Genomic DNA, 13,911 nt, shown 5'->3' with positions numbered 1-13,911 from the left:
TTATGGCGTCAATATTTTGCCTATATGAAAATGTTTAGGTTTATAATAAGCACTTGTACAGATCACCTCATGTCCTTCCTACCTGTCATTCACTATATTCTTAAAAAATCAAATTCTACATCTCATTGTGGCCTTATAGTTTAGTGCCAGGCCTAGAGTATTACTGTTTTAAGGATTAAAATGCTGTCACTGTCAGATTTATATCTTAACAATTTTATGGAAAAGCCCCAAGATACTTGGCATCTTATTTTTGTTCCTTGCTAACTACACAGAGCTTCCCAGTTGTATACTGCTCAAGAATTTTTTTTTAAATTTTTTAGTTGTAGATGGACACAATACCTTTATTTAGCATTATGTGGTGTTGAGGATCGAACCCAGGGCCCTGCACATGCCAGGCAAGCATTCTACCACTGTACTACTAAAGAATTTCATATATAAAAATTTATGAAAAAAAAATACCTTCGAGGATATGACCTCAGTGCTCTATTTCCATCAACCGAGTCCCACTTTCTGGTTTCCACTACCCTACAGCAATTCATTAAGCCATCTATACATTAATGTACTAATGAGATCAGAACACTTCCCAAAAGCTACTCCTCTCAACGTTGCTGCATTGGGGAACCAAAACTTCAACACTCCAGTCTTTGGGAGACATGTCATATCCAAACCATGACACTACCTGAATTTGGGGTTGAAATTATGCCCACAGAGGTCTGTAGTGTCCTTCCTAATAGAATATCCATCCCTAGAATGTTTTTAGGAACTGGTGGGTTAGTACCAAATATGGAGCTGGGGGTTTTCTTTTAATTCTTAAATGTAACAATCTCTCTCTGATGGTCTTATCCTCATATTCCTCAAGCACTGCCCAGCCCCGGAGAACATTCTGAGTTGCAATAGATCAGTATACATTCAACAACCGTATTTACTGGAGCAAAGGACTTCCCCTGGTTCTTAGAGAACAGAAGATAATTCCAGATGAGGCATCTGGTTGCCAACTCTCTCTCTCTTACTCAAAGAGAATGTAGGGAAACCATTCTATGCATCTGTCGATACCGTAATTTGAAAATTCTTCACCTTCCCCTAGAGGGAACAGAAGGAAAAGGTTGGAAATGTCCAGGCTTAAGCTCCTTCCATAAGGCTATCAAGATTACATTAGGTTCCCTGGGGTTGCCAAAGCAAGTAATAAATACCACATCTGCTTTCTTATTACCTTAACCACCCCCCACCATTTCTTTTCTCTCCCATTTCTCTTAGTTGTCAGGCTTTGTGACAAGGCATGTCTTATTCTGACCATCTTGTCTCTCCAAGGCTGAACACAACCTTGTCCACATTATTAAAAATTCTGTCAAAAAAATCAAACTGAGGAGTAAAAGAAAAGAAATGTACTGTTGGAACATTTTGTTTTCATTCCATATTTAGAAACTGCTTTTCAGCTCCTTGAAACACCTGGGCATAAATGGCTTGTCACATGCTCAATTCCCACAGAATACCCTGGGCTTCCTCAATGCTTTTCCATGGGGGTACCTATGCTGACTGGTACAGTCCCTTATGTGGCCATATCTCTTATGCCTCAGATGATCCAATCTATAAGGGAATGATTTCCTTGGAACAACAGACATTATGTAGGTGCTACCTAAAGCCTGGATGAGTGATAAAATTATGTTTTATTTCATTTCTTACCAGTGAAATGTCATCCCCTCCCATGTCCCAGTCTCACCATCCAGGCAGTTAGGCTTTCCCAGGGGAGTTGTTTAAAAAGTTTTTGTAATATTTAGCAGTTTTGCAACAGTACACTCCTGAACAGTCACGGTTTCTTAAATCAGAAGGTCCCCCATCTGAGTATTCTGTGCCTTTACATTGACATTCAAACAGAAAAGTGAGTCTGATTTATGGGGGTAAGGGGTTGGGAGGATGTGGAGGTGGGATTAGTGGTGGTGGTCCCTGTTCTCTATCATTTCAATCTCAGGTTCTTCTTCAATCCTCTCTCCCAGGGATTCTAGTTCTTTGCATTGCATTCTGATCTTCAGATGACAGTCCATACTTGTTTTCTCTTCCACCACTTTTCCCTCAGTGTCACAAAACAGCAAATTAGGATATCTAGCTTAGAGTCCTGATCTTCAACTTTCTCAGCCAGGCTACAGTCTATGGTAAAAGAGAGAGATGATGTTCTAGTCAACTTTTTCATTGCTGTGACAAAAGAAATGACAACAAGGTAGAGGAAGAAAAGTTTATTTTGGCTCACAGTTTCAGAAGTTCTGTGAACGTTGGCCAACCCCATTACTCTGGGCACAAAGTGAGGCAGAACATCATGGTGGAAGGGCAGCAGTTCAGGACATAGCACCCAGAATGCAGAAAGCAAGTTGTACTCACCAGGTACAAAATATAAACCCTTAAAAGACTAAGCCCCAGTGACTTACTTCCTCCAGTCACACCTTACTGGCCTATGGTTACCACCCAGTTAATCCATATCAGTGGATTAATCCACATGAGTTTTGGGGCCACACCACTTATATAAACCATAACAGACGTATATCTCTTTCAACTTGTATCACTTTTCCTGAAGTCTTTATTCTCTTGCCTCCAGCCAGATGGACATTGGTAACCAAAGTGAACTGCCCACAGCAACAGCCATTCCACTAACAGTGAGACACCACTCTTCCTAACAGCAATGGGATAAGAAGCATTCAGCAAATAGCTGCTCCAAATCCAGCAGTGATTTCATAGCGTACCCATACTCACTTGGTGGGCTATACACCTCTAATGCATGGGCCAAGCCTCCCCACATGAAGTTAGATGGCCAGCCCAGGACTTTTCCTGAGGATGCTCCTTCTCCTTGAACATTTCCTTAGTCTTCTTGGCTGGATAATTGTTTCGAAATAACCCATTCTCAGTGTTTGAGAACTAGCTCCCAAAGCTAGTTCATGTGACTGAAGAGGAATGGAGATCCAGGATTGCAGAGTGCGATTTACTGAGGTCTCAGTGACATCAGCATGGTTCTGGGTGGTAGCAAGATTCAGGTGGACCTCTACAATATGGGTCAGAATAATGGGGGTTTATAATAATGGTCGGGACAAAAGTGACTTCACCCAAGCCAAAATGTACCTGGTTTATCTCAAGCCAGTATCAGAGTCAGGCACATTCCTGGTACCAAGGTCCAGCCATAAAGTTCCACATACCACTCTTATTTTGACTATTCATAGTATAAGGGAAACCATGCAGGGAAAACCAACCAAGGACAACCATGGAGGTTATGACTAAAAATGGTGTGATCAGGTCAAGCTAAAAAAAAAAAAAAAGGCGTGGGGAGTCTACAGCCACCCAAATGCTCTGAATTTAAAGTTTATTTTTTTCTTATGTAGATTTAGATCAAGTAAGTGCTTCTGATATTTCATTTCCCTACCAAGTAACCCAGTTCTATTATTCCTAATGCAGAAAAAATGGAGTAGCCAGATAAAAACAGATATCACTCTTGCAAACTTTTTCATGGACTGGTGTATGTCAGAACTAGTAAGGTAATATAGTTATCAAGCAATGAGTGATGGCTATTTGAAATGCAGATAACTATTTTAATCTTTTACACTTGTTCATTTCTTATACATTTTCAATTTATACCCAACAAGCTATTTTTAAGCATAGCCTCAATCCAGGGTGCTTTGAGTCACTTCAGTTCAATTCCTTTAAGTATGCTTATAGAAGCTCCCTCATATACCACTAATTCTCCAGGACCCCAACTCCCATTTTCTTGGATTTATGTATGTTAAATGGCATTGAGTAAATATGGATAAAGGGATGTTCATGCAGATATCTGCAGACTAAGCAAAACCCTTTGACACATACAGGAATTATTCCTGAGTAAGATTCCAAATGTTGATGAGGTGAAGTTAAGATGATTACATCAGGGTAGCCTTTAAGACTTCCAATAGTGTTATTTTGTGGTTAGGATGACCACACTTCCTAGTTTTTCCATTTTATGTCTACTGTCCTCATGTGATTGGCCTTTTACTCTCAAGTGTCCCAATTTAGGCAACAGATTATAAGGTTATCCTATTTACCTATGGTAGAACTTTGCCAAATCCATCCGCTTTTCTGCAGCAGACCTCTCTTTTTGGTCAGCTCTTCCTCTTTCAGCTCCCTGGATCCCAGTTCTCCTACCTACCTATTAACTTCCTTCTATCCTCATATGACCCTGATTACTTTGGAGGCTTTTTCCTTCTCCCTCATCACTTACAAATCCTTCAAATTCCTTCAAGGCCACTCTTCTTTCCCCTAATCCTCAATTTCATACATAATAAACTTTAGACCCAGACAATGCAGATGGTCAACCTGAACAGACTCATCAACCTGTACAGATGGTCAATCCGTATACACTCAGCAATCACTGGTCATTATTGTTAAAACAATCTCACATCCAAAATCCACCTACCAGGAGTCTTCTAAGCTCAATAAACCAGTTTCTCATAGCAGAGGAGTACCAGTTATCTGTTATTTTCCCAGAGCTCTAGAGGGGAAGGGATTTTCATATAAAGCAAGCATTGAATGGTTCTGGCCTTTTAAAGTCCCAGGCGACCTGCACGTCATCTCATTTAATTCTTATAATCCTACAGAAAGACAACACAGCATAGCAGTTAGGAGCACAAGGTTCTAAAAGATGATCTACCAGGGCTTAAATTTCATGCTTCAATTACTAAGTAATCTCTAATGTTACTAAAGTTTCATGTGCTTCAATTTTCAAGGTAAAATACATTTGTACTTATACCTGTGGAAAATATTGATCAAGTTAATATATGTATGGCACCTAGATTAGGGTCTAGTATAGTAATTAATTTTAAAATGTTAGCCATTATTATTACCTATTTTTCAATTGTTAACAAGTCCAAGATGATATAGTTAGTGGTAATGATGAGATATAAACCCAGGTTTTGTCAAGCTAAACACCATCCATTTTCTGTGATATTCCTACTATCCAAGTGTTCTCCTATATGTAATAAAAAGCAGTAGACTAAAGAATGATATGGGAAGTAATTTTATTTTATCACATGACACTATATGAGAAGCCATATTTACAGATGCCTAATCACACAATATAGCTTTGAACACAAAAGGTGGCTCAGAAATAGCAATACCAGTGATTCAAGTATTGATCTTTACAGAAAAGAAAATAATTTTGACTGATTGAAAGGAGTTTGAAAATAAAAATTTTTATTGGCTAGCATTCTTTCATATTTTCTTGAAAACTACTATGTTGAACAAAATAAAATACGTATAGTTTATCACATGGCACAGTATTTAAAAACAAGTTTACAAGTTGCCTATCTCTGCCCACGTTCTGTTTCAGCATTACTACTGATGTGTCATTCTATCATCATGCTGAATTCCTCAGCATCTTCCATACCATTTCCCGGGGAATCTCTGGGAAGTAGCAATGGAAACACATTGACAAACCCATCTTCCACAATTCCCACCTTCTGCTCCTTTGAAATAAATTTATTTTTGGTCTAATAGGAAAAAATACACTATGATTTTGAAAACCTCAATTCTGAGTCTGGCTGTCATGAACTACAAATAATTACATCATGTATCCTCCTCAGGCATGTTCTCAACTGGAAAAAAATTCATATTTGCTTGGTCCTTTGTAGTTCTTTACTATTTCATTTACCGTCACAGTAACCATTATATTTAAGGCAGCATTATACTCATTTTATAGTAGAAATTCAATCTCAAGAGGTTACACAATCTACCCAAGATCTCATAGGTGGTAATCTATTAAGCTGAGCTAAAGTTACACAATCTTGCTTAAGATCCTAGTACAGATATTTGTGGTTCTTTTAAGTTTATTACATTAATGAAGCAGCAATTTCCCAGCTTCCTTCCAAGGGCCATATTTTATGCTTCCACTTACTATTTTTCTTTCTTCTTTCAACTAGCATTAAAACTAAATATTTATATATAATTTGATCATCAAATTTCCCTTACCCTGGTTCTTTAACTGTTTAAAAATTTCTTGTATTTCTAAATTAAACCAAGAGAAAAATTGTTTGTTTTTTTTCCCCAATAGTCTCCCCTCCCCCAATAGTTCTGACAGCTTTTGGCCTGATCCATTTCGGTCTAAGCAGATTGCTAACATTTATAAACATTACTAGTTATTTCTTATAATTTAAAAGACATTATTCCATACTTAGAACCAATTCAAAACAAAACAAAAAAATCCTTGCCAATTCTTATTCATCAAAAGTAATGATATAAATATATTATTCACTGATTTCATAGTCAGCCTCCTGCCTGTCTTTATTTGGGAAATATTATTATTCTCTTTCCCTAACAAAAAAATGTCATGGTCCTAGGAGTCAAAAAACTTACTTTCAATATCCCTGACAGAATGAACTAACCACTTAAACTGGAAGGTAAGACTTATGAATTTTAAATGTGGGACTCAGGTCAAAAGACCAATTTAAAAGCTGATATCATGTGTCTAAAATAACTTAATATCTCCTTCAATTACAGTAAATTTATAACTGTTCTGATTAGCCATGCTGACATACACATAGGAACTATGCCTAAACCAAATTAATTTAAAAGAAAACAAAACAAATCCATAACCAATCTTGAAAAGTCAGGAGATCAATAAATAGTATGCTCTCAAAGCAGAGAACATTATAAACACTCAGTAGTTTATATAATTTTATATACTAAAAATGAGGAAATAAAAAGGATATGGGAATGGGAAGTACATATGGGAAATCAATTTCATCACTTTCTTCATTTTGATTGTATTGCTTTCTTGTCTTCAGGAGGGAAAATTTTGACTTCAAAAGTAACAAAATACTTGAGCAGGGAATTTACATCTTTCAGTTCTAAATGGTATTCTTGAGCTATTTTCTCAGCAGTCCATGTTTCTGGATGAAGTTTATGATTATTGAGAAGTGTTAATGCTTCTACAATGGATATTTTGCCTTTGGGAATGTTCTTAATATTCAACATATCAAAATGGTGGCCTTTTGGCAATCTGAATTCCTTTGATTCTTGCTGTATTTCAGTAGTTTTCACCTAGTATCCAAAAAGAAAGAAAAGTGAATTTTAGGATACAAGATTTGGAATCTTCTTTCACATTTCTCAAATCCTTTTCAAATAAATACTGCAAACATTTTCTCATTATAATGAGCCATGGTTTCATGGCACCTGTACCATGATGCCTTTTCATAACTATAGCTCTGTCATCACTAAGGAATTAAGGTAGCTTCAGAAAACTGAAATCTGAAATGCTCCAAATCCAAAATTTTCTCAGCACCAACAGGATGCTGTAAATGAAAAATGGCATACCTGACTCCCTGTAATAAGTTGTAGTCAAAATGCAGGCACGCTAAAAATACTGTATAAAATTACCTTTCAGCTATGTGTATAAGGTGCATATGATATATAAATGAATTTCATGTTTAGACTTGGGTCCTATCCCCAAGATATCTCTTAAGCAAGTATCCCCCCCCAAAAAAAATACAAAATATGAAACATTTCTGGTTCCAAGCATTTCTAATAAGAAATAATCAAACTGCTTTAAAAGGGCACCATTGTCATGCTTACTTGATTACCTCTATTTTGTTTCGAGTTTTGCATTTTATATTCAATACCCTAAACATCTCAAATGAATTCAAATACTGCTAGAAAGTGTGTCTCTTCTGAAAAATAAACTAATGTCTCCAATCCCTCAGTATAAATAAAACTTATACACTGCCTATCTCATTCAAGCTTAATCACTGCTCTAGTACTTAAAATACTATAATTCTAGTGTAAAAATAGAAAAATAAATGGAACTGATGAGTTCATAAGCAGACCTATATATGCATGTATAGCAGCATTTAAAATGTGGGAAAAAAATTGGGGAATTCAATAAATTACACTTAGACAACTGGCCATCCATTTGAAAAGGAGTTGAACTGATCTCTTCTGTACAATAAACACCATACTGAATGCCAAGCAAATATTAGCCCCCCCCCCCAAAAAAAATATATATATATAACAGAAAACCACTAGAAAAAAATACTGAAGACTTTTAAGATGTTAAAGCACCCCAAACTTATCAAAAGAAAAAAGGGCAGGGGGCAAAGAATTTAAATAGGCAATTCAATTTTTCATTTTCACTCATTCATTTTAGACTTTCTCTATTGCTCCTGAAATTTTAATACCACTAAATATCTTTCTGTAACTGTTCAATTTTTTTCATTCCCCAAGAGCCAATTTTCAAATGCCTGAATTAGTATAACATGAGAAAAACAATGTTTGGAAATATTATTCAATATCTGTTTAAAAATAACATAACATGTACAATTATGTGTTTTTTATGTGAGCCTTTGGTGACAACTATACCCTAAAATCACTATTACATACAATTTTCAAATGCTGTCTTATTTCTCCTACAAAAATTATATCAATAATATATTTGTGCAGGCTACGCCTGTCTATAGACAGTACCAGAGAAATTTTAGAATGGAAAAAAAATCTGAAAGTTGTGGTTGGTTCTTCCTTGCCCTTTAATCTAACTCTTCCCTATTCAGAACCTCCCTTGACAAACTTTAATTCATCCTTCAGACCCAAGCCTAAATATCTCTTCCTCAGAAGCCATCCCTCATCCTTCAGTTTCAAATAGATCCCTCTGATACACTTCCACAGTGCCTATAATTATGTATTTGTAGCATGCATGTTCATCTGTTTAATGTCTGTTTCCCTCACAACATCATAAGCCTTGTGAGAGTAAGAAGCAGGTGTTGCTCAACACAGAGCACTGTGCCTGCACTTGTCTACTATATGGACTTAACAAATATGCCCATTGCGAATGTATTCTGTAATCCTAATTTTACATATCCTATTTGAAAACACACTTCAAAACACAAACAAAAAAAGCTCTGACAAACCCAACAACCCAAAGGAGTCCCTAAGATTAGACTATACCTCAATTCACAGGAGAATAATAGTTCTAAAGATATCCTTTTGTTACTCAAATTACAACTACCAAAATCTACCCAGGTGCACTCAATCAACACTTTCATAAGTCTTTTAGAACTCTGGTAAATGAACCAGGTCCTATGTGTCTTGCCTAGAACACTGTGCTTAAACTTTGCCAAGGCCTGAACTCTGGACACAAGTACAAACCCTTGCTGAATGCTCACTTTTTTTTTTTTTTTTTTTTTTTACTACTTAGCACACTTCTCTTGATCATCTTCCTGAAGCCCCGAAATAAATAAGTAAATTAACTATTTTCTTAATTAAAACACACATTACCCGCAGGGAAGATACAGGATCTGTGGACTCAACATATACTTCTTTTAGTAATGAGAGCAGCCTGTCATCTTTTCTAGCAATTTCTCCCTTAACTTCTGGGTTGTCTAAGGAAAGAAAAAGAAAAATCACTTATTAAAAAAGAAAGAAAAATTTCCTTTAAGATCCCAAATACTTAACATAAGGCATTTAAAATAATCGTTTGGAAAGTTCGGAAAATATTTTAAATGTAAATCGAAATACTAGGTCAGGCTTGGCACCCATCCTTCTGTGATGACACAGAGCGAAAACTTAAGCAGCACATGATTCCTGCTGATTTGGATATGCCACAACAAACTGCCAACGATTAATGACAATAGCAGGTGAGGGCAAGGTCAGCGATGGTACTGACCACCACCTCCGGGACTGACAAGTGGTAGGGGCCGCCAACCTCACCGCTGTGCGGAGGGGACAACCTCAATGTCACCCGCCTGGCAGCTCCACCTTCCTGCGCTCGGATGATCAGAGCCGCTGCGGCCTAGCAACTTGACACAGGTCTTCCGGCCTAGGGACCGAGGCCCACGGTACAGAACCGCGAGCCCCGCACTGAGAGCCGGCGACCCGGCGACCCAGCGCCCGCCGCGCCCTTGCTCCACTCACAGCTCATCTGCTCTCGCAGGCTCTTGGTGGAAGGGTGCCTGGGAGCCGCAGAGGGTTTCGGCTTGCTGATTTCCCGTTCTGCTCGGTTCTCTATGTTGAAATTCCTGATCGCGCGGGTCATCCGAGCCCCCATCTCTTCATAACTTGATGCCCTCAGGTTCACAAAGCACGTGGGAAAACACCGGCGCCGGTGACCTCTGGGCGCACGGAGTGTGCGCACGCTGGGGTCAAGCCGGCTGCGCGCCGGAAAATGGAAGGTACGTGAGCGCTGGTCGCCCCCTCGTGGTCAGGAGGCTACACACAGCGTCTCTGTCCAGAGAGTGTCAGAGGCGCTTCCTTCCGGGCCTACAGCCTGAAGGATACTGGCTGCTTCCCGCGGGAGGGGCGGGGGTGAGCCTTGGATGCTGAGAGGGTACCTAGGACCCAGACCCCAGCACGCACCCAGAAGCTTTGGGATAGATACAGGTCGCGCCCCACCCGAGACTTGCTGAACTGATTCCTCTGGAGTGAGGCCCGGCTTCGGTTAAAGCTTCCCACGTGACTCCAGGGTTGCAGTGCGAGCTGAGAACCAAAGTCCTAAGGAAGTTGATCATTGCACAAACTAGGTCCACGAGTTATCCCGTCCTGCTTTTGTGAAAGGAAAATAAGAATAGGGTGTTCGTTCTCAAAGGGCTTTTGTTTTAAACTGCTCTTTCATTTCAGTGCCCACTATTTTCCTATCCCTTTGCCTAAAGCCTCTCCAAGCCACCGTTTTCTTTTTCCATGATCTTTATCCCATTCTCATAACTCACTGAGATAATGATATTGATTTTAGTTATGCTTTCATTTCTTTTCTCTTTGTTTTTATAACTAATTTTATTTACTGCTCCATGCTGTTAACCAAGGAGTCAGCCGCCCTGTCTTTTCCTACCTCATTTCTCATCTCTGTTGCCTTACAGAGTCTTTGAGCCCCAGGAGACCTCAGTGTAACTTACAGAAAGCAATAGCCAGTACGTGTGGGAAAAGCAAATATCTCTCTCAGTCTCCCTCCTCTCCGTTTCAGACTGTGTTTCGCTAATGCTAATTTTATTAAAGATTATTTAGGAATATTGTGATTAATCCATAATAAAAGAAAACCAAGAGGAAGGAAGTAGTTTCCAAAATTATTTTGGAAAATATTTTTCACAGACTCTGGCAGCAAAATCTGTTTTTAGTGTTCTCAATTCTTCTTAGTAAAATGAAATAGATGGGTTGTTTTTAACCTTTCTAAAGTTAGAAATGAATATAGGTGTAAAGGTAATCAAATTAGAAAAACTGAATTGAAGAAAGGGACAGTTTTAGTTAAAGAAAATTAATTTTATTAAATATCATGCTTAATCATAGCAAAACCTCTACAAAGAGCATAGCTTCCCTCCGTTGATTATAATGAAACGTTTTTACTAGGATTGGTATTTGGAATTTATAGACAATAGAGTGTTCTCTGACAGAGTTAATTGAGAAGTTATCCTGAAGGTGGCAGGCTGCTCCAAGGTTTCCAACTTCGGAACATGGTTAAAAGTCTAGAAATCGTTCATATCCAGTACATTTTAGTCACTTTCTATGAATGCCAAGAAATATTTATCTGCTTCATTATATCTATTATGTAGTTTAATAATTATGGTAGAAATTCTGCACTCTGTTAAAATATTTTTAAAGTGAAAATCTCATTCTCATAAGAAACTCATCCAAACTTCTGGCAGCATGAAAAAGTAATGTTAGTGCTGAGGGCTGTGGATATTACAAAATTCAAGAATTCCTTGGGGTACTGGGGTTGGAGCAGTGGTAGAGCGCCTGCTTCCCACATGTGAGGCACTGGGTTCCATCCTCAGCACCACATAAAAATAAATAAACAAAATAAAGATATTGCATTCATCTATAACTAAAAAATGTTTTTTAAAAAAGATTCTTAAAAAAAAAAAAAAAGAATTCCTTGGATTCCCACATTTACAAAGATTGGATTTAACATTTAAGGGGCATCCAAATGTGAGCCGCCTGCTTTCCCTGGTTCTTTGCTACTCAAGCCCTCAAAAAGCAAAACAGAAGGCAGATGTTCTCCACCAAAACACACAATAGACTTTCACCCTTTGGGAATTATTCCAGAAATAAAATCTGAGCCATAAATGCATAATCCTAGTTCTTCTTGTCAAAACATATAAATTAACAGGAAGTCTGAACTTAAGAACTCCCCTTGGGCTTATGTTAAAGGGTTGAAATCAGGTCCCCAAGGAAAGAATAACTAAGATTGAGCTCAGAATTAACCTTTATCTGAGTGGAGTGTTAGAGATGTTTATGACTGAATATCCTAAGCTACTAATGAAATGAACCCAGGGTCTTGCAAACACACTAGAATATAATTTTTTTTAGGACCTGAGATTTTTTGTTTGTTTTGTTTCTTGCTATATCCAGCACAATGAATAATACTGGGACACAGTAAATACTTTAAAAATGTCAAGTAAATGTCAAATGAACAGACAAGTCAGACCCGTGAACTGGACTCCAGATTCTAGGCAGGTTGTCTGTGACTGATTACCAGCCCTGATACCAGAAGTGAGTTGTGCAAGTTACATAATCTGGTTGAACCTGCTTTTCTCATCTTAAAAATTGAGAGTAATTCTTCCGTGCTCTCCCTCCCTACCAGTGGGGTAGGGAGGGAGAGCATGGGAGTATTAGATTAATTCTAGATAGGGAAGAGGTGTGGGAGGGTAAGGAAGAGGGCAGGAGATTAGCAAGGATGGTGGAATGTAATGGACATCATTATACAAAGAACATGTATGAAGACGAATTGAGTGTCAACATACCTTATATACAAACAGAGATATGAAACATTGTAGTATATATGTGTATTAAGAATTATAATGAAAAAAAACCAAAGTACAGGTATAAAGGCATAAATTGGCGTGAACATACTTTATATATAGAGATATGAAAAATTGTACTTTATGTGTAATAAGAATTGTAATGCATTCTACTATTGTCATGCATTTAAAAACAATAATAATAATAAAATTAAAAATGCTAAAAAACTAAAAATTGAAAGTAATTAACCAATAGATTTTACCCAGATTAAAAATTTAAATGTCTAATCTAGTCCAAGCTTAGAATATGATGTTCAATATTTGCACTGCTTTGCATTTTCCAGAAGAGCAAAGAGAAGTTTGGAAAAAGAACTAAAGATATGCTGAAGTTCTGGTGTATAGGTGAATGAAAGGGATACAATAACTAAATATCTGAAAGTAAAGTTAGATTCATTCTTCAAGCATCTAATAAAAATAAAGGTATTCCAAATTCGATGTTTAATTGCTGGTTAGCATGTTCTGCACATTTGGTGGCATTTGGGGCACATTATAGCTGGAATGTGGACTACCTGCCTTTGCCTGGTATAAATCACAGCAATAGTCTCTAGCCAGCCCCCTCCATGCTTCCCTCCACCTTTTTTGGTCTTCCTTTGCTTAAACTCTTACCATTGCACATGCCTTCTTTGAACATGATTCAATAGCATTCTTCACTCTTCAAGTAATTGCAGACACTAAGCCCAGGAGATGGATGACTCAAGGAGCCCAAAACAAACCCAGGTGAGAACCTAGATGGTTCACTGAGTAAAATCTATCTAGTAGTGGGTGGCACTAATGATGTATAGAGAAATGATATCTCATCAGAGGTGTTGGTGTTCAGAGAGTTGGTCTTCAGAGCCTGGACACCAGCTCAAGTGCCAAGGAATTTGTTAAGATCCCCAGTTCAAGTAATTTACAAAGTTCCCAAGCTTGGCCAGTATTATAGTGATGCAGTATTGTATATTTGTGAAGCCCAGAATAGTGGTGGTGGGGGAGGGGGACCCAAAACCCAAACCAATCACAATACTCAGTTTGAAAAGCAATAGGTCTCAGATTGGAATTATCAGCCAACAATTATGCCCAGATGCCTGCCCTGGGTTTACTATACTCATGACTTTTGTCATTTTACTAGTTTTCCATTGCTGCTAACAAGTTA

The 13,911-nt window shown here is 37.9% G+C and overlaps 1 protein-coding gene across 1 annotated transcript; it reads right to left on the bottom strand.

The window, feature by feature from the left end:
- Positions 1-5,182: 5,182 nt before the first annotated feature.
- Ndufaf4 (NADH:ubiquinone oxidoreductase complex assembly factor 4) lies at positions 5,183-10,128 on the bottom strand. Its single transcript, XM_027928272.2, has 3 exons — positions 9,907-10,128; positions 9,271-9,374; positions 5,183-7,044 (listed from the first exon to the last, which is right to left on the bottom strand). Exons 1-3 carry the CDS (start codon positions 10,037-10,039, stop codon positions 6,757-6,759), a joined length of 525 nt encoding a protein of 174 aa, XP_027784073.1. The 5' UTR covers positions 10,040-10,128; the 3' UTR covers positions 5,183-6,756.
- Between the last annotated feature and the right edge of the window lie 3,783 nt (positions 10,129-13,911).

The sequence above is a fragment of the Marmota flaviventris genome, chromosome 6, assembly GCF_047511675.1.
Source record: "Marmota flaviventris isolate mMarFla1 chromosome 6, mMarFla1.hap1, whole genome shotgun sequence".
In the NCBI taxonomy this organism is placed as follows: Eukaryota; Metazoa; Chordata; class Mammalia; order Rodentia; family Sciuridae; genus Marmota; species Marmota flaviventris.
Note: the sequence above shows the minus strand (reverse complement) of the source record. Positions and strands in the feature narration are given on the sequence as shown.